Genomic DNA, 26,791 nt, shown 5'->3' on the forward strand with positions numbered 1-26,791 from the left:
ACTATTTATCATTTTATCGTTACTTTCTTGGGCAAGTCTTTTTGTTTTGCTTTCGGACTGGCCGGGCACTTATGCATTGTGTTCTTCATCCGCGGCCCGGAATGTGGTGGGGTTGCGATTCGGCACCGAAATAGCATCGGCTTCAATAACGGAAGAGCGAAGTGACATCAGGACTGGATGAAGATAAGAGGAGATACGGTGGTATATATACGCGCGTTTATACAGGAAATCTTCCCGACAAAGCCGAATCGCGGCAGAGAACGAGCTGAAGTCGAGATGCCTACGTCTTGATGGAATCTCCAGGGTAGCTGTAGATGTAAAGAGAGGGCACTGGCTATCAGCCAAGAAACGAATGATTGGCTTTCGTGTGACGAAAAGGACTCTAGAAAACCATCCAGGACTGCAATACTGCGACAGACCTCGAGTTCAGTCCATCGCGCCGACTTCGAACCGACTCGTCAATCTTCGCCTGGCTGTTATACGACTTTGGTAAAGCTTGTGTGCATGGTAAGATGGCCGAGCGGTCTAAGGCGCTGTGTTCAGGTTCTATACGAACTAGCAACGATTCGCAGTCTCGAAAGGGGCCTGGGTTCGAATCCCAGTCTTATCATTCATTTTTTGCATTTCGCAGAGTTATCATTTTTGTTAGTGAAAGACATAGAAGAAGTTTTTTTTTTACGAAAGTGTCATATAAGTTAAGATTCGCCAGAGAATGTTGGATAATAATACGTGCCATTTGGCTTATCGGAAACACCAGATGCCTCATATCTACAAAACCTATAGCTCCTCAAAACACACCTTATCTAGAACCTAGTTTGCTTGCTTATGCAACATGAAACCGTATCGCAAGTTTCTAGTCTTGTCTAGACAGATATCTGCTATTTATGGCCAGATACATGGTTCCATGGACCAAGTATGGGGTATCAAACCCGCCTCAGGGTATCAGAAAAAATGTCCACTAAGAGCATAAGGGATAAAATTAGTAGGTTAGCTTATGCCTTTTAGACTATACTCTTTAGGCTATTTATTTTGTACCCTAAGATTTGGAGGGTTAACATTTCTACTACCCAGTAGACCCGATCGAATATGTCTCGGTTCAATTCAAAGTTGCATCAAAGCGCCCTTAGATGATACGACTGCCGCGTTTCGGAACAAGATACCCAGATCTCGTTTGGTGTGAGACCGAAAGCTACCCAAAACGACAGTTTCGTTACAGACATGTAAAGATAGATGTAAAAGGGTTGAAACGGGACGTGGAACTTACAAAGAGCTAGATTTGGCACGCTGTCAGAGTACTTGGGCCCTGTAACATGTTGGATAGCCTGGACTTCCTTCTCTAAAAGTATATGAATTGAATTGCTAAACTAAGACAGCGAGGCGAATGTCAACATTGTCGGTCTCGAAAGGTCATGGTATTGGATCTAGGACTCAAAGTGTATAAAGGATTTACAGGGTACAAGAGAAGGTGGTGGCAGTTTAGCGGGAATAGAAACAGCCTGGGGCACAGATATAGGAATAACAGAACAGGACTTTGATACAATCAGGCCACTCTCTGTCTGCATCTTTGTAGTAGTTCTGAAAGACAAACAGCCCTTTGTTTATGAATATCTGCGCGGCATCCATTGGTGCATTGAGCCTGGAAGAACGAGGGAAGATCTAACAATGTCGACAACGTCGGGCTTGCTTTTGAATTTTAGCTTAAAACTTGATGGTTCGTACAACGTTTAAGAAAAAGAGGTTGCCCTGTATTGAGAGTCATAGAAAGTAGGGCATAAACGTAACCTTGATCTCGCACAATACAAAACGCTTGAACTGAATAAGCGGCGTATGGATGATGATGTTATTCCTTGGTGGTCTGGGAGACTTGTACCCTCACTCACATGTTCAGCTTACCAACAGCTGAACGCATAAGTGGGGACTAACGTCCTTGACCTGCATTGCTTGCTGCCTGCGAACCTTGACAGCTGTCTTTGTCCAATATCTCTAAACATCTTTCTTTTACCCCCCTTCTGTCTGCGGCATCTCTTATTTATCCCTTCACCTATCTTTTACTCACCACCGCAACTCTCAGTATGGCCGATACGCCGCCTACAGACTTCGGAGATGTTCATGTACTCGAACCAACACAGCCGCATACTCACACCGCCATCCTACTCCATGGACGAGGCAGCCATGGCGAAGAGTTTGCAGAAGAGCTCGCCGAGACGTTGATGTCTGATAACAAAACTATCATGCAGGCTCTGCCTACCTGGAGATGGGTCTTCCCCAGCTCCCGCGAGCTTTGGAGCCCAGTCTTTGAAGAAAGCATGCCAGCCTGGTTCGAAGCCTACTCGTTAACTGATATCACGGAGAGACAAGACCTGCAAACGCATGGGATTCGTGATTCAGTGAAGCACGTTGAAGGAATCTGGGAGGCCGAAGTTGAGCGGTTGGGTGGCATGGAGTCCAAAGTTGTTGTGGGTGGGATCAGCCAGGGAGGTGCAATCGGTATCTGGACCATGCTGTGCATAAAAAGTAAACGGCCCACGTCTCAGCCAGCAGGTTTCATAGGAGCTAGCACGTGGCTCCCATTCGCCGCAGACATCGAGCACGCTTTGAGTGGAAAGGATGAGGAGTCGGAGAACAAAATTAGCAGCGACTTTGTGAGGTCTATGATAGGCCAGGATGTTAAGGCACAGTCACCAATGCCTGTATTTCTCGGCCATGGCACAGATGATGCTTATGTGGATGTGGAGCTGGGACGTCAAGCAAAAGATGTTATTTCTCGAGTTGGGTGGACGGTGGATTGGAACGAGTACTCGGGGGCTGATCAGGAGGGTCACTGGATAAAAGGACCGGAGGAGGTTGACGATATCGTCCTATTCCTTCGAAGTGTTGCGGAGCAATCGTGAATGAAGGTTGGCACGCCGTCACATATCAGATTTGTTTGAGTCAAGCTTGTGCAGCAGTATCGTATCGTTTGACTGTGTCTTTGATTGACCCATTGAATTCATGGATGTACTATTGGTGTATCTATCTATCATAGGTACCTAGACAAGAAAGTCCTACGGCTCCTTCCTCTTCAGTTGTGCAACGTCTCCGAAAATAACCTCCATATCCGTTTCATTCTCGAACGTGTTTAGCACGAATGCATGGACTCCCTTCACCGTGTTGCCTGCCTAGTAGTTGGCTGGGTACATAGCATGTTTCGTTGCTTACTATTCCAGAGATAAGGCATAGCACCTTTCCTATAGATGGGGTTCTGTTTGAGTATCACATTGCAGAGTACTCGTTCCGATATCCACCTTGTGCCCCATGCTAGGTTCCACTCGGCATGTTTTACTGCGCGTCAATGCAGTACCGAGAATATCAGTCGATAATAGATGCGGAACGCGGGGAAATTGCAAGATGTAGTGTAGCAGTGCAGATATAGTCGTAAGTTGGTCTAGCTTCTGGAGATAGATTACCGGTCTTGGGGTAGGACGAGGCGAGAATATCCCGGGTTCCGGAGATGTAAAATACTATACAGCGTATGAGTCGGTTCTAGAGCTGCTATATCAACATGTGAATGTGAGTCTGACGTAGGTGTGGTGGTTGTCACAAGACTGGCATCTTCGGTGGGCGCCGTGGCTGATAATCACGTTGTTTTCATTCTTGGCGATTAACTCGTGGAAAATTGTTATCAACAGCTTCAAAGACAACAGTTTCATATCAAGCAAGTTGATACCATCTTTGATAACCAGATACCATATTCTAGAGATATAAATAATTCCATATCAGTGACTGTTTTACGCTAGTTCTCTCCAGTCTCAGAACCCCAGTCCTCGCCATGGGGTGCCGAAACTGGCCGACATGGGTACCCCAGCCACTATCACGGCACACCTAATGGTGATCATCGAACCACCGGCACTCGAAACGTGTGATATCAACAACCAAAGGGGAAATTCACAACAGATTGCGTTTCGATGTTTATTATATAATGTCCGACTATTTCCCAGTTTTTGATGAATATCATTCACAATCAAGACACCAACGACATCAATCACTGCCATACAACTACTCTCACCAACTCACCAACTCATCAACCCACCAACGCAACCACTCTATCAAAATCAACCACTGCAAAACAACCAAAATGGTTCCTGCTGCTGCTTACTCTCAGGTCGGCCCCAAGTAAGTATCCTACCACTCTATCATCATGCACATAAGCTAACAACATACAGGGTCCTCCCCATCATCTTGACCGTTGGAGGCGCCACCGTTGCAAGCCGATCTGTCATCAAGACAAACCAATATCGAGAGCCCGTCCGAGCAAAGACATTCCAAAACACTTCTCCTCAACCTCGATCTCAATACTTTGAAAAAGTCCTAGAATCAATCTTTGCATAGAATCTTGGGAAGATAAAGGATAACGAATTATGATGGGCGGCGTATATATGCTTTTGGAGTACCTGTGGTTACTTGAGTCTGCTTTTATGAATAAATTCATTCAATAAATCATCGTATCTCTTCAAATTGCTATTTCTGCTCTCCAAGTCGGAACAGGGCAGGGTCTTGAAAATTCCGAGGGACAGTCAGCGGCTAAATGATGTGCTGTACCAATCACACCCCGCAGAATTAAGGCAGCAAACGTAGGGTTGAAAGACTGTCATCATTGCAGATAAAACACCAGAAACTTAAACCAAAAGTCGGCCTAAGATAGGACGCAGCAATGACCCAAGAACTGCCAGACCATAGCTTAACAAGCGTCGTCAGCGATACCAAACCTCCATCCGATACTTCTACAAATCTAGATCCGTCAGCAGAGAGAAGCAATACAGCCGATTTACAGGATAACACGCTATGCTCTCGATGCAAACGCAATACTGCTCAGACGCCCGATGACCAGTCTGGTACGAATGAATGCTCATCGTCTCTGGAACATTCTTCGCAACAGCTAGGTGACAGGACAGATCAAGATACTGGGTCAGAAGTTCAAAGTGTACGATCTATGACCGGTTCAGAGTCCTATTCAGATGGCTCTGATTTCCACTTTGAACGTGAACCGCACTGGAGCGAAATTGTTGGACCTGGACGTCTCTCACCTAGAGTTGAAGGCAAATTCCTCCAACTCATCAAGAAGAAGATGCTATTTCTGTGGGGTGTCGGCACAGAAGACGTTCCAAATATATCTATAGACACTCACGGTCTCAAGACACTACGCTTCAAGATGGACAATCATGCAGTCATAAGCCTGGCGTGGGACGAGCACTCCCGAGCGCCGACATACCGCAAAGAAGTTACCAGGGCACAATCGAGTATCTGCCAGGCCTGGCCTCAAGATCGCAACGTCTTTGGAGTGGAGCAATTTGTAATCGCCAGCAACGGAAGAGATCAGGCAACAGTGATCTCTTTGAAGTATATCGAGCAGTCGTACATGGATGAAGTTGTTGCATCCAAAAATCTTGACATTTTGCATGCTGGATATGAGGATATTTGGCATCGCTGGTGTTTTGGAGCTGATGAAGTTCTTGCCATTAAGAAATCCCCAATACCCCTTCGAGGGAAAACAGTGTAAGTGTATAATACGGACCGTTTCTCTACATGTCTCCATTGCTGTAACAAAAGACTACATAGCTGACTATTTCTTTAGTTATTGTACATCTAGCAGTCAGTCCAAGGGTTTCAGGCACTTCCCCTTGACTGCTTTTGCTGTTGCCGTGAGCGATAATGAACCTTTCAGTGTAGCAGACCAAGAAAGATACAACTTTAAACTAAGTTTGTCTTATTTCTCTGCCAACTTTCGCGGTGGATGCGTTGTAAGCCCTTGGCCAGCGTCCGTAGTGAGTATCCATTGGCAAGTTCGCTATTTTGAGCCAACCAGTGGACGAACCCAACACGACGCTGAAATCAATACTTATGTCTTGAGCGAGAGACAAAATGCTACTATTCGACAAGGGCCAGCAGAGATTCATGTGCAAGAAAACCGAGCGCAGATAATTTTTCGACTCTTGTACGGAAACGAAAATCTGTTCCATATCATGGTTTTGAGTGATAATACATTAACCTCGGACCATATGTATTCACCAGCAGGAACACAATTTTATTTGAGTCGCTATGGACTTAAGATAGAGAGGAGGATTATTCCAATCACTCAATATCTATTCGAGGTTTGCAAAGCGTTTGATCGATCTGTACAAGGTTGGGGAAAGACACTCGATAGTATAGACGAGCTTGTTCATGTCAATGTAAGTAATAGACCCCAGACGGATACTCTGACTGCATGGAAGGAACCGCATTGACAGATAAAAATAGTTAAGTGACTTTGATGACCGAGAACGCATCGAGGATCTCATGTTCGACAAGTCTTTCAACCGGTCGAGGGACTATTTTGTCGCTCTCCAGCTTCTGAGAATCATGGATGAATGGATAAATGAAGCAGTTTCCAGCATCCAACAGTTAAGAGAGGACACAAAATTTATGCATCCTGGTTTCTCTACCTTTGAAATAAAAGATAATCTCGATGCTGTCGATAGGTACATGAAGGAAAAGGCCGACCCAGTACAGAAACGCCTACAAAAAAAGAAAGAGGAGATTAACAGTCTCCGCGATGGCGTACGTATCCCTTTCCGCAATACATGGTAATTTTGCTAATACTGAGTCTTGTAGTTATTCAACGCAACATCTCTTCGCGAGTCCACTAAAGCAATGGCGTTGAACCAAGCCATTTATGTATTCACCGTTGTCACGGTTCTCTTCACACCAGTTAGCTTCCTAGCGGTATGTACCCTTTACACAATGTCACAAGATGAAGACTGACAGTTTAGACGTTTTGGGCATTGCCGTTCTTGAATAACCCAAGAGAAGGGAGCGTTATCGTGCCAGAGCCATCGGCTTTCCGGAATAGTTTCATTGTCATGCCATTACTCACATATGCCTTCGTACTTGGTATTGCCTGGCATGTGGGACGAGAGAATCCAAACGCGACATTGACGAGACTGGTGAGTGACACGTGGAGCGTGTTACAAAGGTGGCCAGGATCTATATGGGAGCTTCGCCCAAGGTTACCAGAAAGAAAAAGGACGACATCTTCCCATGCTTGATCTTCATTCTGTTTCCATGGGGATACCTATGGATGCACCACCCGAGGGCATATTGTAGCTCGCTGTTCAACTATGGTTCAGGTTTCCCTTCTAAAGTAACCTTTGATGGAAACCCAGAGCGGTCTGGAGACTCTTGGGGGTTGTTCCAGAGACTTGTCCCGCAACGCATTCAAATCCTTTATCAGTTCCTCCACTGCAGCAGCGTCAAGGCCAACCCAAAGCGACCATGACTTCTTGTAAATTTTCAGCAGCAACCAAACAGCGATGAAGACTATAGTCTAATGCGGACTTATTAGCACCTCATAGATCTGAAAGAAGCAGATGGCTTACCGTCAGATAGCCCGACAAGAATGGGATGACGTTGAATTTCTTCCACAGGAATACTCCATTAAAGACTATGAGAATAACGAGACATCCGGCGAGGGCTAGGTAGGCTAGGAGTGGTTGCCAGTGGCTTTGGTATGGGTACGATTCATACTTGTGTTCACGACGATGCCTGGCTAGATTGATTCCTGCCTCGGCTAGGGCATCATCGAACTTGTGGATACTGTAATAGTATAAGTTCTCTGACGTTATTTCAAGAGTGCAGTGTGGGATACTTACCAATGGTAGAATCGGATATATGCGAGACACAGACAAGCCCAAATGATGATGATGCTGACTGAACCCATCTGAACTAATATTTCCACAAACTAGAAGGGATTAGACAAAGTAATCACAGACCATCAAGGATAACTCACTTCTCCGATATCCGAACCTGTGTTGAACGTCTCTTTCTTCTGGAGAAAGGGAACCCAACAGAAGGCGAGGGCAGTGAATGTCATGGCTCTTATCGGAACTCCATTGTTATTCGTCACACCAAACCAGGAAAGGACCCTTGGCATGGCATCGGCAGACCGGATATTTCTCGTGACACCGAAGAGAGTCCTCGATGCGACATACAGGTTGGTGTTTGCGCATGTCAAAGCAGTGAAGACGATAAAAGCGTTAAAAGCGTTGTGGAGTCCATAGATCTCAGAGCTTCTCGCAATAATGACAAAAGGCGAGAAAGTGAAGCCTTTCTTGTCATCTTCATCTGACTTTGGGCATTCTTCAGATTCCAACCAACTGAGTCTCTGTAGGCCACAGCTGTCTCTTTTGATGCCTAAAGAGACGAGGAGTCCGCTAGTTGTGTAGGCAAATGCTACAATGATTGGTAAATAGAATGCGGTAAACCCTAGTGTCCTCTTTACAGAACGGTATCGTGTGTTGGTTGGTGTTGCCGGTGGTGTATCAGTCGATGTTAACGGCGTTGGTGGAGGCTGTGGCCATCGGGCTTCTATGACAGAAACGGCAAAGTTCTCGATGCCAGCGTAGGAAAATATAGCGACTGAGAAACACATCCTTGGAAATGTTAATGATGGCCATGTATATTAGGTTAGGGGCGTCTGGACCACTTACATCAAAGCTTCGAACCACCCTTTAGCCGCATCGGTATCATAAGTAAAAGGGTCTCTCCAGCCTATAGTTTATGATTTGTTAGCCTCTGTATTAACTGTGACTGTGATTGATTAATGCTTGCTTGAGTTTGAGCTGACATCGGCTACTGCATGTTAGTTGTGTATCATTATCTGCTACCAGTCACTTACAATTGATGATAATGTAGGCAAGGCAGATTATGATTATAGCCAGAAATGCCATTTTGATGACGCCAGTTACAACTTCTATCCAGCCATAAATCTGTCGAAAGTTAGGTGCCGTAATGATATCATCACTCATGCTGGTAATTGACATACCTCAACCTTGACTGCGTTTATGATGACGAGTGTCACAGGAAGAGCAATAAACACAAATCCCTCAGTGAAGCCCTCAACATCAGCAGTCCAGTAGTTTAGGACACTAGCAGAAGTAGCAATCAGAGCGGAGAAACCGATGGAGTATGTGTACCTAGTGTTAGACTTAGTTATGGGCCACCAGGTAGCTCTGTAGTGTAAACTTACCAGTATGCAACACCCACAGTGTCACCAAGTTCTTTATCGACAAATTTCCTCACAAACACAGGGATTGCCCCGGGTATAGGCCATAGACACAGCATTTCAGCAATACACTGCATGACCGCCCAAGTCAAGATGCCCAGGAAGATGAATGACATAATAACCGCGACGGGCCCCCCAAGCTCGAGGATCTGGCCGCTTCGGACGTACAGACCTGTGCCAAGCGTGCCATTGATGGCGATCATCTACGTTTGAGTCAGAATCCGAGCTATCTGTGCAAATACAATGGATTAATGCAACTTGCAGGCTTGGAGAACTTACAAAAATATGCTTGCCTTCCAGTTTTCGTCGGAGGGTGTGATCAGGAGGCTGCGGTGCTTCAATAGGGACAATATCAACACGAGCGTCGGGAAACACGATCACTCTAGGTTCATCTTCTGCATTATCGCGGTTAGGTTCTTGGTGGTCTCCATTGAGTGCTCCAATGCTTGTGGGCGAGGGATTGTTAGGCAGTGTGGAGTTTGTGGCTAAGACGTTGAGAGGAACTTCCTCCGAGACGCTTTCACTAGGCAACTTTCCAGACATTCTGCAGGCTTCAATGATAGGATACACAAAAGCTTCATTGTCGAATAAGGCTTTGGGATCACGAACTAAATAGGAAAAACAGAGCAGTCATTGCATGATCAGCCATAGAGAAGAGGAGTACTTGCTGATTGACCACATTGGACGAACCAACAAGGAATCAACGCCGTAAGCTTGAGGCTCATCTTGGCCACATCTAGCCGCCAGTTCTTTGAACTTTGGATCAGAACAGCGAGTGGAACTATTACGGATACGAGGCAGATCAAAGCTAAGCCCAGGTGGTTGAAACTCAGGAACCATATCTGAGTCTAGGCTGCAAAAAAAGAAAGCTTTGCTGCAAGGCTTGCTAAACGTATGCTTAATTGAGCACATATAGCTAGTTCGTAAGGCCGATGAACCCTTCAGACCCTGTTGATGACAAGCCGTTTTCAAGCCTCAACTGCAGCTTTCCTTTGCTGGCGTCCAGCCTGGGGGAGCAAAACAGGTATGGACACTGAGACAGGTGTAAGCTGCCTTGTAAGTGGCCTTCAAGACAGGTCGCGTTAGTCCTAATAGTGCGTGATTGTGCCCGCATCAGAGCCTTGTCACACTGTCTCAACCAACCGCATAACCCCAAGCCGCCACAGAGACACTGCAGCCGGGCGATTCAGCCAGCCATATTTCGGAATGGTGGGCTGTACGAACTGAATCAAGTGACGTATCCCCTTCCCTGACCAAGACATGACTGCGATGAATCTAGGGGGGGCTGAGGCTCTGGCATTTACAAATACACCAGAACCGGACCCATTTGGACTTGTCAGTACCAGCCAAGCAACAGGATTCACAACAAGACATCAATGACGAAAGAAAAGCAGGTACTTGTAGGGCGCTACTACGACAAGGTCAAGCTTCAGAGAGCTTTGGAGCGCCTATTCCCCGAAGAGAATGGAGCATTTGAACTGCGTGTATGCGCAATGTCTTAGAAGCCCTGTGCATCATAGGCTAACGAGCACTCTAGATGACCAACGATAACTGGGTTTTCTACGCCACTAGAGAGGTTACAAAGGTAAGACCCCTCGTCTGGCAAGTTTACGTTCTTTATTGACATGGTTACAGGACGAACTGGTGTAATTAACAAATACAATGGAAGTTATAACAACGGCTAACAAAATACAGATCTGCCAGACTTCCCAGCACAGCGCCTAAATGATGTGAGCAAAGCGTAGGACCGGCTGAGCCGTGGCTTGGAAGATCGACAATGTCGACTGGACCAGGCTGTGAGGCAGACTGAACAGAAGGGACATGATAGCTTGGGCCCAGAGCCTTATTTGGAAACAATAAAACATAACCTTAAATTCTTACGTCTCCTTCAATCTCTTGTGCTTAAAATATCTCTTTTCATCATGGCTGAATTACCCCCCTGCTTCGTCAACGAGGTAACTGAACCGGTCAGAGTCATCAGCACTGGGTCAATTCGACCAAATGACGAAAGTTGCGCGTCAGAAGTCCATCAGTTCTCGACCTTGGGTGAGATCAAGTCCCACTTCAGCCTTAGTCAAAGCTATCCCTGGCACTTTGTGTACGTACTTCTTCCAGAGCTCTGTGACCTGCATGCACGTTGCAGCTTGGCTTAACTAACATGAACAGGTCGATATGTCAGCAGAATTCATGGGAGCCGCTGCAGGTTACCAAACCCATGTTTAGCTTCCTAACTGAGACCGTTAACCTGAACTCTTCAGTTTGGGATATATCGTCATGCTTTTATGAGAAGGACATCGACGTGGAATCAACCTTTTGCATTCCGTTCACAGTGTCTCAAAATGGTTCTGTAACAGGTAAGTAGCGTGCAAGACTTCATGGAACCTCATTGTTAAGATGTCGTAGAGTTATCATATACTATCCGATATCCCGAGTTTAAGGTAGCCCCAGGCGCTTGGGTCATTCGACAAACTGGAGTATATCAAAAGTTCAACACCAAGTCGTGCCAGAACGTCATCATTTTGTTCAATCCTGCGCCAGCTTGTGCTTTACATAAAAAGGCGGAAATTGAACTTTCTAGAGGTACGCTAGATGTCCATAGGGACTTCTTTTGGATACATAAGGAGCTCTTCAACACATACTTTTCGGCTTGGAGACTATACAATGTCCACTTGGAGAAGATTCTGCTTCCAATTGTGAGTAACGATAAAATTTAGCACGATTGGCACTAACATCTCCCAAGGCCAGCAACGCAGTGTCATCGTTTGTTGAGGAGCTGTCTGAGACTGAATTTCACCATCTCCCTAAACTGGCGTATCTTGAAAGTCGCCTGGTACAGATACCCTTCCTATTAGCAGCCTCCAATGATGTCCTTGCGGGATTATCGTCTCTGTGTCAAGGTTTACTTTGCAACACAGACGATCACCTACAAGAGTCAGCAAGAACTGCAATGGTACAATTCAATCAGCAGAAGAGTTACTGCGAAGTCTATAGTCGTGGGGCACAATGCCTACAACTACAGTCCCAGAAGATCACGCAACTTCTCGCCAACACTCTTAACTTTAGAGAGCAGTCTCTAGCCAAGGTACAGAACACTACCATGCTTCGATTGAACAAGTCTGCTGTTTTCATTACCACGCTGACTTTGTTGTATTTGCCCCCTTCATTCGTAGCAGTAAGTTTCATTGCCCCGTTAGATGAAGCATGTACTGACTGATCACAGACCTTCTTCGGCATGAACTTCTTCGACTTGGACGAAAGTGCAGATCGGATTGTGGCAACCCCCATGATCTGGATCTACTTTTTGTGTTCGGCTGTTCTCACTCTTGGGACCTTTGTGTTTTATCACATTCTGCTTGACAGAACTGTTTTTGGCCAACTTGCGGCTAAAGCTTTCACGTTCAAGACCTTTATAAAAAGCAAAACTAAAAAGACTTTATGTGATACAGGATTTGAAGCTGTTTGATGTGGCGTGGTAGTTCATGGGCTTCTTCTTATATCAATGGTCTTTCAGCCGACGCCGAAGTCGTTTTTATGTACTCATGATTTTTAACAATGAGGTCGATGCACCAACAAAGACTAATAGGTCAACAAATCAATTAAATAAAACTATCTAACAACAAATGGTAATCCCAATAAGAATAATTACATGATAGAGAGGTTGCCTAGCTCGTCGATAGAACAGCGACTGAGCTCTAAATGCAGGTAACTGACAACATAATAATCTATTGTGCTGTACCTGCAGTAGCCTTTTCTTCCCCAAGTTCATGAAACTCAGGTATCGAGAACGCCAGTCAGGTCTAGCCGATAAACGCGATACTGGCCGTCCGGTGTAGCAGCTGTGACCTGGGCGATGGAACCATTCGCTCCTCTCAACAGACTAAGCTTCGGCTGATGAGTACTTGATACCCCGTGAAGTTCAGCGAGCACCTTGGGGTCAGGACGCATGATTTTCCCCTTCAGCTTGATCGATAGCAAAAAAACATTGTTGTTGCCAGAGTGCGTACCCAATGCCAGAATAGACCCTGGCTCATCTCTTGCAATCTTCAATATCCAGTAGTCCTTCACGGGTAGGTGGCGGACTACTTTTGGATCGTTGCCAACTCCATGAAATGTGAAGTGGAAGATCGACTCCCTCTGCGCCACCACGATGACATCAGTTTTTCTACTATCATCTGCATTAGAGAAGCAGATCATGTCGGTGAATAGCCGTTCGCCGTTTTCTCCGCTAGCCTATGATAGACAAATTAGATATTGAAGATTGGCCACTAGATATATCTCACATTTAAATTGAGATCTCTTTGTAAGACTCCAGGTTGATCGATTGTAAACAAGTGCAATGACAAGTCGGAAGTACCCCGTACAACCACGTATATTTCGTCTCTTGTTTGAAGGGCCACATGTTCGATCTCAATAGCACGCCATTGAAAGGGACAGATTCTTTGTCTAAGAAGGCGGATGCCAGCATCGTGACGGGCAAGGCTCTGTGAGGGTACTGGAAGATATGTGAGCTGGATGCTACATGGAGATAAAGCTTCCTCACCTGGTTGGCCGTTCGGTTGTATAGATGTGTCAGGATTAATTCTAGCTATCAAAATGGAGCAACGTCCATTATTGTCGTCATTCAAAATGCAGGCAAAGGAAGGTTTGTCAGGGGGACCGTCAGGGGGGGCAACGAGTTTGTGAATTCCCTGACCAATATCAGCCAGCGTGATTTGACTATAGGTGCCGAGTCTTGGGTCGACCTCAATGTCAAATATATAACACTATTGAATAAGGTTAAATTCCGACAATGTTGGGGGTTATTAGGGACAGGGCCTGAACACACCTTGAATGTGTCTGTGACGTCCGTGGCAGCAGCAATCAAGTATCGATCGGTCAGAGCACCAGATCTCCAGGACTGCCTCGTGTTTTGAAGCACATGCTGCCCAGGGCTGGTTAGAACTTGCTCCCTGGACCTGGAACTTTCCGAATAGGTAGATGCATGTCCTGAGTGGAAGGATGACACTGGGTTTATGACGGCGGTATCAGAGAAAAGTTTCATGGTCTGGTCGTTCCAGTAAACCAGAAACTCACCGTTCGGTGAGCTATCAGAACCTCTGAAGCGCATACCCTTTTCTATGCCCAGTCGCCATTGACTCATGTCGGTCTGCGTGGCTGATGTCTTTCTGTGATTAACACCACTTGATCCGCGTAACCCACTCCAGGTTGACCTGGTCATCGATTTGGCTTTCTTGAAGAAAGTAGGACTCCGACTGGAAGTTCGAGGCGAAGGATCGACCCCCATGTCCTTATATCGCTCAAGTGTCATCTTCAGGCGCTGAAAGATATCAGCGGCAGCGCATCGCTCATCCTGGTCAATCACTAACACCTCCCTCTCCAGCCATTTTAGTATGAACGATAAAATCTTCCCTTCCGTGACATCTCTCTCTTTAGCCGCTTCTATTAGCTTGTCATGTTGCTTTGTTACACCTTTATTAATAGAGTAAGTAGGGATTGTCTTGTTGTGCTGGTAAAACACATCCATGCCTCTGTTGGAGCTGTTATGTCGAAGATCGCTGAAGCGTTCGACCCCATCGAGTCCATTTTCCATGAACGTGAAGAGCATACTGACGATGCATCCTAGGGACCAGACATCGCTCTTCTCATTCATCTTTTTACCCTGTTCCTGGGCTTCTCTTGGTTGGTATGTGGCCTGACCACGAAGGTTGGCGGTTGCTGTAGCTTTGCTGTGTTGATCGCTTCCGCGCTTTCTGAATATTCTGCTGAGATCAGAAACATCGGCCCTTGATTTTGGCTTCACTCTGGAAAGACCGAAATCACTAAGCTTCCAACTCATGTCAGGGCGACCAACATTAAAGACCAAAATGTTGCTAGGTCTGAGATCCATGTGATAGCAGATCAAGTTTTCCTTTCCATCTTCGGTATTCAGTCCCTGGTGAAGAAATTTGAGGCCATCTGCCAAGCCCATTGTAGCACGTACAAGAAGTTGTCGACTGACTCTATCATTTACAATTGCTTCCGGATAGTCCTGAATGTACTTGTCTAGGTCCATTGATGCCAGTGGCATTAGTAGACTGAATGTCGACGGCTGGCCTTTGCATTCGATTCTGCCGAAGCTTTTGACGATATTCTCGTGCTTCCATTTGCTGTTAAAAATGTCGCTGATTGCTTTCCACTCCTTCTGGAAGCTCGTCTCAGCATTGTCCGCGTATATGAAGTCTTTCCGAGCAATGGTTTTGGAGCCTTCATACGTGTTTTCAAGGTTTTGATCCATGGTCAAATGACCTTCGGCAACTTGAACCTCGTATACAGCGCCAAATGAGCCACTGCAAATCCATCTCTCTGATAACCAAGGCAGCTTTCGTGGGTCATCGTTGTCAATTGTGACCATGCCAGGGCCACCGACCACGATAGTGCAAAAGGGACGCTGATTAGTCAAGAAATAGTTCACATCCTTGGGATCAGTAAAAATACCAAGGTGTTCCTCTCTGGCTGGCAAGAGGTAAGGGTTTTCTTCAGGCCACTCCTTCGCTTCTTGCGATTCAGGGCCTAGCACAAGCGTTTCCACGAAAGATTTGGCCGCCTTGATTGAGCATGGAGCGTACATGAGGACCGCTAGAAAGTGGTGAAGGTTTTTATTTGTGACGACCGTTTTGAACTGTTGCGCGCCAGACTGGCTGTGGTGGGCTGGAATGTCATTTTCAGCCATGAGGCTCTCATAGACGCGTTGCAATCTGTCTTGGGACATGACACCTTTGACTAGTGCTCTCGTCGCGAATTCGACATTGCCTGGTGCTTTCTTGAATCCCTTTGCAAATTCTTGTCGTATTTCCCAACATAAGCCGCTGTAATTTGGAGAGGCCATAATATGTGTGCGTATAACACCAGTGAAAGTAGTGTGTTTTTAACAAAGGCACGTGTGCGGAGAAAGATGAGGATGGGACGAAATAGAACTGCCTGCGCTGGGGTGCCACTGCCTTAAGAATGTAAGTTGGGGCTGCAGTAAGCGACGGTAGGTGTGGTATGCCTGAGACACAGGTAAGGTGAGAGGCTGAGTTAGCGTCAGCCTGATGCCGCCTGTAAATGTATATACAGAAGTAAAAGTGTTTAAAGATAGCTACATTGAGCAGGAGGCGCAGGTTCTTTTTTAAATAGTTATGTGTGTTGGCGAGTTATCCTTCTTAGCCAAAAGAATTGATGCTCCTAACAGTATTATAACCAAAATTCAACAGTAAAAAAGCAGTTGTGTATAAACCGTCCCATTCTCTATTGGGTAGAATAAAAGTTGATTTCTCAGGTCTTACAGTATCAAAAATAAGTAGTCTAAGAAGCTTAGTCCAAGTAGAATAAGCTGCTCTAATAGTTTTATCTCTTATGCCACTAGGGGTCAAGTTCTCTAATACCCCCAGGGGTGCTACTAGAAAGTTCCTTCATTCAAGCTTTGTCTTGTCACTCGGATTTAGGGCGCTATCCAGCATCTCGACGTTATTGCCTTGTCCCAAGCGGGCCCAGTGATCTCTCATGCTTCGGACAGCGTCGTAAAACCTTTCAGGTGAGGCTGCATCGTAAGCGACAAAGTCGATCTTCCTACTGTTATCTCGGAGCCACGCAAGCAGGAGAAAGATGTCCTGGAGGTCGCTGCTATATTTAAGCATAGACTGAGGGCGTGTGCTTCCGATGTACTGTGTGGCACGCTTCATCTTGGTGAGAATGAGAACACCAGGTTCGAGGATAGGGACCGAGCCTGATTGGGGCAGATTAGGAACAGAATAAAGATGGCGAGAAGGGATAAGTACCATCACCCGGACGGAGGATCGAGAACCGCCGAGGCAAGCCAAGCAAGACGAGCTCGCACCTCGTTTTTGGAATGGCATCAATCCACACAACCTCATAGAATTTCAGCCATCTGATCTACCATGCTCTGTCTGGACAGTGCCCATGCCTTCCCTTTGCGCTGCCTATTTGCGCATCATCATGGGAGAAACATCTGGCAGCATGGTTCGCACAATTGCGATGTCAGACCTTACATCCGTCGTTGTATATAGCATGTTTGATATGAGCTACGAGGGAGACTATATGCCTTTCCCCGAAAATGAAGAACTAAACTTGAGTGAGGAGGAGAAGGCGAGATGGGCCGAAAAGGACGCCATGGAACTTGAGGCTGCAATCAAGAGCATTAATCAGTGGCATTTTACTGAGGATACTGAGTGGGCGAGAGAGATGATTATCAGCTTAGTGTCCGGGAAGGAGTTGTATAGGGATCTGCCAAGCAAAGGAGAGGACGAAGATGATACAGAATTGGATTGGCCACCAAGGACTATGGGATAATGGATTACTAGAAGCACTATAATATCAGTAATTGGACGAAGTGTGAGTTCTATCAACTCGCGCGGACTGTACTATCATAATCTCTATCAAGCTGTCTAGCTGACCAGGCGGATATCTTTGCTTGCCATTAATACGTCAAGTAAATCCTGATTTGTCGATGTCCATGTCTGCCAGTGGCACAAATACTCGATGTCGATGATTGAACCTGTTTTAATTGTGCCGAAGCATTTGACGATGTCGTCGTGTGTCCGCGCGCTATTGAAGATATTCTTAATTTCTTCCCAGTATGAACTGCGCTCTCACTTACATGTGCAGTTTTGTTCTACTGACAATGCATATTCGCCTAATTATTCTCGGATCCAGATTTAAGTACGATAAATCACTCACCAGGTTTGCCGATCTGCTATCCAATCTTCACTTCCCCGGACAAATGCCTCATTCAAGATAAACAACCAAGTAATCTTGGTAATTGAGCCTTCTTGAGTTCCCCTAGCGTGATCCCATTACTAGCATGAACCTGGTATATTTTCCGTGGCATACTCTTTGGGAATAATTGAGCGACGATCTTGCGCGGGGCTCTTGAAGCTATAAACTTGTAAGCCCCAACCGATACAATTGATCTTTTTATCCGTACTCTATTTGTTATTGTGTCAATCGGCTCTTTTGCCCTGGAAATATTATCAAGAGTCATGATCGGCTACGCTGCTTTAGCCTTCGCTTGGCTGGCCTGCCCAGCATCAGCCAGTTATGCCTTCTACGTCGGCAAGAATCTCACCCAAGATGGCAGCGTCATGGTCGGAGGCACTGGAGAAGAAGTCTCCAGTCACTGGCTTCAACTTTTTCCAGCTCGCGACCACCTGCCTAATTCCACCATCACTGTCGGCGTTACCAAAGATGCCACATTTCCCGGAGAGCTCATTCAAATCCCACAAGTTAACCATACGTTTCGATACATGAGCATGGAGTATTCTGACTTCGAGGGCTTCCCTGCTCCATTGACGAATGGTGGGCTGAATGAGAAGGGTGTTACGGTTCGCGATGTTTGGGCCGACAACCGTGACGAGCTTCTTGAAATGACGCCCAATCCTCAGCGGGGTGTGCAGTACAGTGATTTTGCACGTATCGTCATGGAGAGAGCTAGCAATGCCCGCGAGGGTGTGGAGATAATCGGCGATTTGATGGCGAAATATGGCGAAGCTACATATGGTGGAAACTCGCATCTCATCGCCGACAAAGACGAGGGTTGGGTCGTCTGGGAAATGGCTGGTGGAAAAAAACTCTGGGCTGCACAGCGTCTTGGGCCAAACGATGTCAAGGTTCTGTACCCTGGCTACATCGAAGACTTTCCCACCGATTTCAGAAACAACCCTGACTATGCTGGCTCTGACAACATTGTGTCGTTCGCCGTTGAGCAAGGCTGGTGGAACAAGACTTCAGGCAAGCCATTCAACATCTTCGATGTCTACGGTCCTCAAGATCCTCGCTACAAGGCTCGAGATGGAGGATACAAGTTTATGTCTCAGGCAGCTTTGGAGAACGCTACTCTCGAAATGGTCCCCTTGACAGAGGCCAAGATGATGCAGAGGGTGCGCGATCCTCGAATTGCTGATGATGAGGCGGGGTATGGTCAAGTTGTCAGTCTTCACAATGGAATCGATCGAGATATGTTACGAATCTGGAATGCCCCAGCCACTTCTGTTGCAGCACCCTTTGTTCCATGGTGGCTCGGTGTTCAATCTGTTCCTTCCGAGTTTGGACAGCATCGTTACCTGACAACCGGCGCTTCCAGCAGCTTCCTCAACCCGGATTATCAACTTCAAGAAGCATCTGAGTTTGCTGGTCGAATCTTCAAGCGGGTGCTGTACTACATGTGCTCAGAGCCCAACAAGTATCACCCAATTGTTACGGAAATGTTTGAACAGTTCGAGAGTGCGTCTCGCGTTCAGGTTGAGGGCTGGGTCGAAAAGACAGCCTTGACTATGATCCAGCAGGGCGAGAGAAAGGCGGCGCAGAGTCTGCTGACCTACTACTCTCATACACGCGCGGCTGAGGCACTTGAGATTGGACATACTTTGAACAATGCTATGGATGGGTATATCAAGTTGGCTGGAAAATGGCGTTGGCCCAAGGGGGATCAAATTAATGACAGCGGCGAGGGCAATGAGACAGTCAATTGCCTTGTGGGGTTTGATCCTGATAAGCCCAGATATCTACAGGAGAACTGATCTAAGAATCAACTCTATATAGAAATAAGTATTAAGACAAAGGGGTAAAAAACAAAACCACTTCGAGATGATTAACTTAAAACGTCCTACATGCCTCTCCTTCGTTCGAGTAATTACAACTGGGGAAGTGGAGCCGGTTTGACCGCTTCAACAACATCACCTTCAACTGTCCGAAGACCCGCATCCGACGTGCATGAACAAGTGGAGAGGTTGGGGATGCCGACGATGGAGAAACTTTTTGTTCGCAGTACGGGTAGACCGGGAATAGCATCACCAAGTTTCGGAAGAAGCCCCGGATTATCTAAATCCCGCTTGTTTACTAATAGTAACAGCGGCAACAACTTCCGAAACCCGGCCTCTCAATTCCGACAAACCAGACGACGCCAATATGTAAACATTGGTTCTCAAATCATAGACACTCAACCTGTATCCGCCAATATGTCGAAAAGAACCTGGTCTGAAGCTGAGAATGGAGAGCAACAGTTTCCCCCGATGATCTCGAGAAAGGTCAAGGCCTGTACAGCCTGTCGGAGACAAAAGGTGAGATTGAACTCAGGGCGAAATAATGCTGTGATGTTGACTTTCTGATAGATCAAATGTTTGATTGACGATAGTGGTCCGCCTTGTAGACGATGTGCGGAAAAAGGCTTGTGTTGTGTTTTGGGCAAGAGTCTACAGACTATTCTTGACGAAAAGTCACAGTACGTTTTCACCGCCAAGTAAAAACATGACTTACATATTCCTAGGTTATCGCAAGACGTGGCGCAAGATCTGGAGCAGATGCATAATTTCCTAAAACAAGTGGCAGGCAAACTCGACCTGGAACTGCCGCCTCTACGATCCTCCATTGTATCAGTAGAAGGACCAAAAGACGAATCACCAAGTCAATCAAACAAAGGTCACCATATCCCATCTCGCGATAATTCCCCGAAACCCATGCCAGAGGACGATGATCTACCATATGCTCCAATTCACTCACTCTACACTCTTACAAAACTGCGTGCTCTCCGATCTCCAGATGATATCGACCCACAGCAACACCAAGGCAACGATGACATAATAACGCGACGTCTGGTGTCGTTGCCTGACGCGGAAAGACTATTCGAATTCTACAAGAAACGCCTGGATCCATATATCTACCTTATTGGTTGCCCGTACGAGTCAATGCAAGCGTTACGGCAGAAAAGCCAGTTTCTCCTTGTGGCAGTTCTCACAGTTGCTGCACTTCATGATCCGACAGCCGATCATCTATATCCAATCTGCAGCTCCGAGTTTAGGAGACTATTCGAGACGTCAATATTTGAAAGGCGACTCAGTAGAGACTACCTACGAGCTTTATGTATCGGATGTTATTGGCTAAGCGATCTATCGTGGATGTTGTCAGGTCACGCCATACGAAGAGCAGCCGAATTCGATCTCCACAACAGTTACGACAGGGCTATCGAAAAGTCTAGTCAAGAAGACGCAGAGTGTGCGAGAATTTGGTATATTCTTTGTGTTTGCGACCAACAACTTGCAACACAATACGGGCGACCGTCTATAGTGCAAGAAGACGCTTCCACACAAGGAGCTATAGACTTTCTTCGTTCTGCTATTTCGAATGAGGAAGACAGACGGTTACTTAGTCAAGCTACTGTGGTTAGTATCTTGAGGAGTATAAGAGAGCTTTTCAGCTCCAATAAGGGGAAACCGATTCCGAGATTGCATTTGAACCATATTTCCCACTTCAGGTTACAACTTGATCAGTGGTTTGCATTTTGGACTGACCAAGTGCAAGGTATGTCATTGCATTTACTCACCCAACACATAGGATCTAACAGCTTGCAGAAAAGTGGCCCGGTATTGGTGGTTTCCCACGCAAGGGAATCGTTCTCCACTACAACTTTGCCCAACTATATCTGTACTCACATGTCTTCCGCGGCATATCCAAAGACGACCATATTCCACACTACTTTCTCGACTGTGCTCTCAACGGAATAACGGCAGCCACTACAATCATCGACAAGTTCCTCCATGATCCAGATATTACACAGGGCATAGTCGGCATGCCATCTTACGTCCATTCCATGACAGCCTTTGCGTCAATGTTTCTCACAAAAGTAGCCATCAAGTACCACGATCTCATCGCAAGAGATAAAGTTTATGATTTGATCACTGGTTTGGTGCAGCAGTTTCGATCACAACCGGCTGGAAAGTGGCATTTGGCTGGTCTCATGGCCAGTGGACTCGAAAGGATGGCTCAGACGTTGAAACCAGATATTCCAGTGGATATGGGGCCGCCTTTGGGTGTTGGGATGGACCAGGGCGTTGATGCTGGGATATCGGGGGTTGATAATTTCTTTCCTGATCTGTCGGGTGATTTCTTCTTCAACTATGATATGAGCTTTGAGATGCCGGCGACGTAGCTGACCTACATGGTGATGAGATCCAAGGTTTGCGGTGTGATACAAGCAATGCCAAAGACAATTTAAAAAGTCATGTAATATTCCAATATTCCTGTTTTTGGTAGTTTTGTGCTTTTCAATCCGTCAAGATCTGCATTCTTGTGTTCAAATTCATAAACCCGTGCACTATTCTTTCAACTGAAGTCGAAATGTACCGTGCCACAACTTCCTGTTAGATCCCCATTTGCCCTTAATGACTCGCTTCTCAACATTCAACTCGCCTCGGTATAGCCACCCTAGACGTTCGTACAATTTAACAAACCAAATTATACCAATTGGATCAACAAACCCATAGAACTTGAACATACCCCCTTCATCATAGCCCTGGTTAGAAAACGCCTTGTTCTGGGAATCCAAGCCTGATGGGTCAGAGATTTCAATAGAAAACGGTTCCCTTACTCCTTCACACCAGGATAGGTACTCGTAAAAACCATCCCATAACCCTGAAATCACCCTCCTCACTTCCATGGAGCTGAGACTTCGAGATTGAGTCAAAGGACCCGTCAATAATGATGGCCTCCGGCTGATGGTGAGAGTCAGATCGCTCATGTGACTTTGGATAAAGTCGAATGCCTTCAGCCCATTCTGAATTGCCAAATCAATGGGCGACGAGCCAACAATATCCTCCATGGATATACTAGCGCCTTGTTCCAAAAGACATTCTGCAACGTCAAAATGACAATGGAAGGTAGCATGATGTAACGCTGACCTCTTGTTTATATCTCTCGAACCAACCTTTGCTCCAGATTGAATCAATCTTTGGACGATGGAAAGATGACCTCTGGATGAGGCAACATGCAGCGCTTCGGTGAGGAGGTCAGGAGATAATGAGCTACTCATAGCAGCCAGATCCTTAACCACCATATCCAAAGTACCATCAAAGGCATGCATAACGAAGCTCTCTCGCATCACCTCCGTGGCTGGATCTGGAGTGGGTTCTTGACTTCCAAGACGGAAGCAGCCTCTTCGGATGAGAAGGCGCGCTATATCTAGGTCGTAGTAACCCAATGCCGTGTCGAAAGCTGTCTTCAGGTCGTTCTCACGTATACCTTGCCCTGACGCTCCCATATGTAGGACCCATTCGACAGTTTCCAGTTCCTCACACTCGACAGCACATATCAAACTTGTCGTTCCATCTCTTCCGGCTCGATCAATCTCTGCACCTTTCCGGATCAATGTTTCGGCAGTTGAAGTCCGGGAGTTCATGATAGCAACTTGCAACGGAGAGTTCACTTCGGCAGTCAGATTAGAAACACCGTTGCAAGCAGCTCCATCGTCGATCAAAGCGTCGATAATGCCAATGTTGCCTAATCCTATTGCCAACTCGAGCGGCGTCAATCCTTCGATGACAATCTCATGTGGATCGATGTTCGAGTATCGAAGCATATTGCAAACTGCCAACACAAGACTTGAGTCCCCACTCATGATAGCAATCTTCAAGGGGACTGCAGTAATTGTATCCTGGGGATTCAAATCCGCACCATTCTTTGCCAGGAGGTCCAGCGCATCTTTATGCTTGTAGCGACAAGCCAGGCTTGCAGCTGTCCAGAGATCATAGGTTTGTGCGTTGATATCGGCTCCGTATTTCAGAAGTAGCGTGATCATGGCTGTATTGCCGTTCTTGGCCGCATAGTGTAAAGATGTCCAACCCCTAAGGTCCTTCGATTTTGCATCGGCTTTGGCCTCCAGAAGTGCTTGCATGATCTCAACATTTGATATAACAGCAGCGGCTATTACCGATTGCCCAAATTGACCACCTTCCTGCGATATATTGACGCCACGGAGCAGCAAGTACTTGACCAACTCCAGATGGCCCCTTGCTACAGCAGCTTGGAGTGGAAAACCGAAGCGGCCACCTCCTGCACAACTGCATTCAAGTCCTTGACCTTCGAGCCACTTCACAATGTCAATCAAACCCAATAGCGAAGCATAGTAGATTGGGTTCTCGACTTTGAAAAGGTCTTCGCAGCCATGAGCATAACCACCCCATTTGCCTAGATCAGACTCAATGATCTTGGCTTCCATGAGTGGCGTCCAGACCTTCCATCCGGATGCCTTGGGATTGAATGCTTCTTGTGTTCGGCTAATGATTTGCGTGGACGGCGAGGGCTTCTCATGGAAACTATGGAAATACCATGCCCAAGACGCGTAGGAAAGGAACGGATATCTCTCAGGCTCTTGCGGTATGTCGTGGAATCTCTCCAGTGTAAGGTAACGAAGGCACACATCGGAAAGACGAGTTTCCTCGATAGATGTAGATTCTAGCCCAAGCTTTGTGGCCCAATCGTTGCGGGGTTCAGTGTTAGAAAGCTCTGTCAGGAATTCCTTAACTGAAAAATGAACAAAGTGAACCGTTTGATCCCCAAGTGGTGTATCGGGGGAGCTTGATCTGATCTGCAGTAGGGAGCCGCATCGTCCCAAGATATTGTCTTTTACGTAGCAATCGTCTACAAATTCTTGTTCCCACTCATCGGGCAAGTCATCATCCGGATATTCGCTCAGCTCAGGGCTGGATACAAGCAGGGCCTCTGCTAGCTGTTTGACCTGGAGAGGGACAACTGCAAACAAAACCCAGCGAAGTATCATGACAGACTGCTCTTTCTCCTCTGTCGGACGTTGAGATATGTCTTCTAGCTCGTTAGCGTATGCATCACTGATACCTGCGGGCATTTCAGTGACTGTCTTCACCAACGTCTTTTCATTGCTGCTGGGCATAAGCTTTCGTCCTAGAAGCTCGATCCACAAAAACATGCCATCGCTTCTATCAACGGCGCGGGTAGCAATGTTGTTTCTGACTTTTGTAGATTTCTTTCGAAGCTTGTCATCGACAGTGAACTTGGCGAAAGACTCTATATCTTCCGATGTGTCCTTTGCCGTAATACAATACTCGAGCTTCTGGACCTTGTTGTTTCCATTAGACGTGTCTTGGCCTAGATGCTCTCTGATGTCTGGAACATCTCTGCTCACTAGGAGCACGCGTGAGTTCGTTCCCGAGAGTGATTTAAGCAATTCATCGAGGAAGATGTTTCTTGGTTCCTGGTGGTGATAACGCACGCCCTGGTCGATGTGCGTGCATTCGTCAAAACCATCAATGACAAAGGTGCATCTGTCGAACTTCTTGCCTATAGCAGCAAACAGCTCCCACAATCTATGTTGGGTCAATGCCTGTGCCATATTCAGCTTTTCAGCCTGTGTCAGAATTGTTGATAACATCTCGTCACCCTGGTCTAGTAATTGCACAAGCCAGGAGCGAAGAATAGCATATGGGTCTCGCGTGAGTTCGTTATCCGCGACACAGAAGAAATAGGCAAGCGGACACTGCTTCTCCTGTTGAAGATATTGGATGATGCGAGCTGACATGAACGTCTTTCCGAAACCGGCTGGACCATGCATCCAAAGGAGACACGGCATAGGGCCGTCTTCCGAAGCCCATGTCTTGAACGCTTCCACAGCCATTGGCCAATCGCAGGTTCCTGGATGACGGTTACAAGCTCTTTCAAATGTTGTATTGGTTTCGATGCCATTGATCCAAGCAGATAGTCGAGTGCGGCGCTCCTGGTTAATTTCACCTGAGGTTCTTACGCTTGATTCAACAAGCGTTATGATCTTTTGTAAGTCCGTACCCTGAACCTCACGCTCAGCCAGAGATACAAGCTTGTAAACTTCCTTCTCTTGCTTCTCAATTACAAGGATTGGTGCTTCAACGACTGAGCTGGCATTTCGATGAAGGCTACTCATAAGTCGTTCTATCGTTGGAGTAAGCAACCGTCACAATGAAGATGTCCAAGAACTTCTACATACTGAAAGTGTTTTTGCTGTAGTAACGGGTTGCGGAGGCAAGAAAGCGCAAGGCAGAGGAATAAAGAGTGACAAGGGAAGCGGATAGTTGTTTCGTCACCTGTGATTCTCTGAGAAGGACTCTTGTCTCAATCGTGGTATAGGTAAAGACAATTGTTGATACCGCTTTGACACCTTCAATCATCGCACCGTAGGTCTGACAATCGTTGACAGTAACCTGAACACAATGAGTCACACCCTGGTATTCTCATTCTCAGTACTTACCTGTAACAAAGCTCTCACGGCCGCCCAAGGCAGAGCAGCGTGCGCAGGATCATATGACACCGCAGCATCTCCAGCTGCAATGAACTTCTCAAACAGGCCGACTACCTCTTCCAGTTTGTCACGGAACTTTACCTCCTTACCTTGATCATCTTTGTAAAGGACCCATTGTTTTCTTTCGCAATTTTCCTTTGCCGTTTCAACTAACTTGGTGATATCCATTGCTTTGGGCTGCAGCTCCGTGTCTTCAGGCCGAAGAGTATCTTTGTCCTCAGCGGACAAATTCTGAAACGCATGATCCCACAGGCTGGCCATGCCGACCTAATAGGGCCTTTGAAGAAAGGGGTGAAAATCTAATGGGCAATGGTAACGTGCTAGTTGTAAAAGGGGAAAGAAACAGAATGTCGTAACAAGAAGATAATCAAAGTCTGTTCCTTCTGTATGGGGCAGATTCTTCAATATCTTGTACAGCAGGCAACAGCTACCATTTATATAATATATGGCTACTCAGGCATCAGAGAAATCGCAGCAGCTCGAAACAAGGCTCGGCTATCAATGGCATGCCCGGCCCGGGCCGTACCACTTGATAGCAAGCTGAGAATGTGCCGTGTCTTGGCATGCTTTTGACATGTCAGCAACTGTCTGGCGCACAAATGAGA

General features: G+C 46.5%; 10 protein-coding genes and 1 non-coding gene across 11 annotated transcripts; 7 read left to right on the forward strand and 4 right to left on the reverse strand.

The window, feature by feature from the left end:
* The first annotated feature begins 506 nt into the window (after positions 1-506).
* FGSG_20723 lies at positions 507-610 on the forward strand. Its single transcript has one exon. It is a non-coding gene; the product is annotated as a tRNA-Leu (tRNA).
* Positions 611-2,072: 1,462 nt separating this feature from the next.
* Positions 2,073-2,891, forward strand: FGSG_09154 (uncharacterized protein; the record flags this gene model as incomplete). The annotated part of the gene is made up of 1 exon (XM_011330329.1): positions 2,073-2,891. One exon carries the CDS (start codon positions 2,073-2,075, stop codon positions 2,889-2,891), a length of 819 nt encoding a protein of 272 aa, XP_011328631.1.
* Positions 2,892-3,822: 931 nt separating this feature from the next.
* Positions 3,823-4,492, forward strand: FGSG_13521 (uncharacterized protein). Its single transcript, XM_011330330.1, has 2 exons — positions 3,823-4,152; positions 4,203-4,492. Exons 1-2 carry the CDS (start codon positions 3,959-3,961, stop codon positions 4,366-4,368), a joined length of 360 nt encoding a protein of 119 aa, XP_011328632.1. The 5' UTR covers positions 3,823-3,958; the 3' UTR covers positions 4,369-4,492.
* Positions 4,493-6,198: 1,706 nt separating this feature from the next.
* Positions 6,199-6,777, forward strand: FGSG_09153 (uncharacterized protein; the record flags this gene model as incomplete). The annotated part of the gene is made up of 3 exons (XM_011330331.1): positions 6,199-6,206; positions 6,279-6,573; positions 6,628-6,777. The coding sequence occupies 3 exons, from the start codon at positions 6,199-6,201 to the stop codon at positions 6,775-6,777; spliced, it is 453 nt and encodes a 150-aa protein (XP_011328633.1).
* A 361-nt stretch (positions 6,778-7,138) lies between these two features.
* Positions 7,139-9,619, reverse strand: FGSG_09152 (uncharacterized protein; the record flags this gene model as incomplete). The annotated part of the gene is made up of 9 exons (XM_011330332.1): positions 7,139-7,291; positions 7,392-7,608; positions 7,665-7,732; positions 7,802-8,168; positions 8,502-8,562; positions 8,690-8,780; positions 8,837-8,987; positions 9,041-9,279; positions 9,356-9,619. The coding sequence occupies 9 exons, from the start codon at positions 9,617-9,619 to the stop codon at positions 7,139-7,141; spliced, it is 1,611 nt and encodes a 536-aa protein (XP_011328634.1).
* Positions 9,620-10,998: 1,379 nt separating this feature from the next.
* Positions 10,999-12,539, forward strand: FGSG_09151 (uncharacterized protein; the record flags this gene model as incomplete). Its single annotated transcript, XM_011330333.1, has 5 exons — positions 10,999-11,174; positions 11,243-11,430; positions 11,480-11,656; positions 11,791-12,248; positions 12,297-12,539. 5 exons carry the CDS (start codon positions 10,999-11,001, stop codon positions 12,537-12,539), a joined length of 1,242 nt encoding a protein of 413 aa, XP_011328635.1.
* A 308-nt stretch (positions 12,540-12,847) lies between these two features.
* Positions 12,848-15,941, reverse strand: FGSG_09150 (uncharacterized protein; the record flags this gene model as incomplete). The annotated part of the gene is made up of 3 exons (XM_011330334.1): positions 12,848-13,306; positions 13,357-13,839; positions 13,902-15,941. The coding sequence occupies 3 exons, from the start codon at positions 15,939-15,941 to the stop codon at positions 12,848-12,850; spliced, it is 2,982 nt and encodes a 993-aa protein (XP_011328636.1).
* A 565-nt stretch (positions 15,942-16,506) lies between these two features.
* Positions 16,507-17,124, reverse strand: FGSG_09149 (uncharacterized protein; the record flags this gene model as incomplete). Its single annotated transcript, XM_011330335.1, has 3 exons — positions 16,507-16,820; positions 16,992-17,034; positions 17,104-17,124. 3 exons carry the CDS (start codon positions 17,122-17,124, stop codon positions 16,507-16,509), a joined length of 378 nt encoding a protein of 125 aa, XP_011328637.1.
* A 969-nt stretch (positions 17,125-18,093) lies between these two features.
* On the forward strand, positions 18,094-19,629 carry FGSG_09148 (uncharacterized protein; the record flags this gene model as incomplete). Its single annotated transcript, XM_011330336.1, has 1 exon — positions 18,094-19,629. One exon carries the CDS (start codon positions 18,094-18,096, stop codon positions 19,627-19,629), a length of 1,536 nt encoding a protein of 511 aa, XP_011328638.1.
* A 438-nt stretch (positions 19,630-20,067) lies between these two features.
* FGSG_09147 (uncharacterized protein) lies at positions 20,068-22,034 on the forward strand (the record flags this gene model as incomplete). The annotated part of the gene is made up of 4 exons (XM_011330337.1): positions 20,068-20,169; positions 20,221-20,330; positions 20,376-21,406; positions 21,457-22,034. 4 exons carry the CDS (start codon positions 20,068-20,070, stop codon positions 22,032-22,034), a joined length of 1,821 nt encoding a protein of 606 aa, XP_011328639.1.
* Positions 22,035-22,199: 165 nt separating this feature from the next.
* FGSG_09146 (uncharacterized protein) lies at positions 22,200-26,447 on the reverse strand (the record flags this gene model as incomplete). The annotated part of the gene is made up of 4 exons (XM_011330338.1): positions 22,200-22,309; positions 22,382-25,819; positions 25,875-26,088; positions 26,136-26,447. 4 exons carry the CDS (start codon positions 26,445-26,447, stop codon positions 22,200-22,202), a joined length of 4,074 nt encoding a protein of 1,357 aa, XP_011328640.1.
* Between the last annotated feature and the right edge of the window lie 344 nt (positions 26,448-26,791).

Source organism: Fusarium graminearum, chromosome 4 (genome assembly GCF_000240135.3).
Source record: "Fusarium graminearum PH-1 chromosome 4, whole genome shotgun sequence".
Taxonomy (NCBI): domain Eukaryota; kingdom Fungi; phylum Ascomycota; class Sordariomycetes; order Hypocreales; family Nectriaceae; genus Fusarium; species Fusarium graminearum.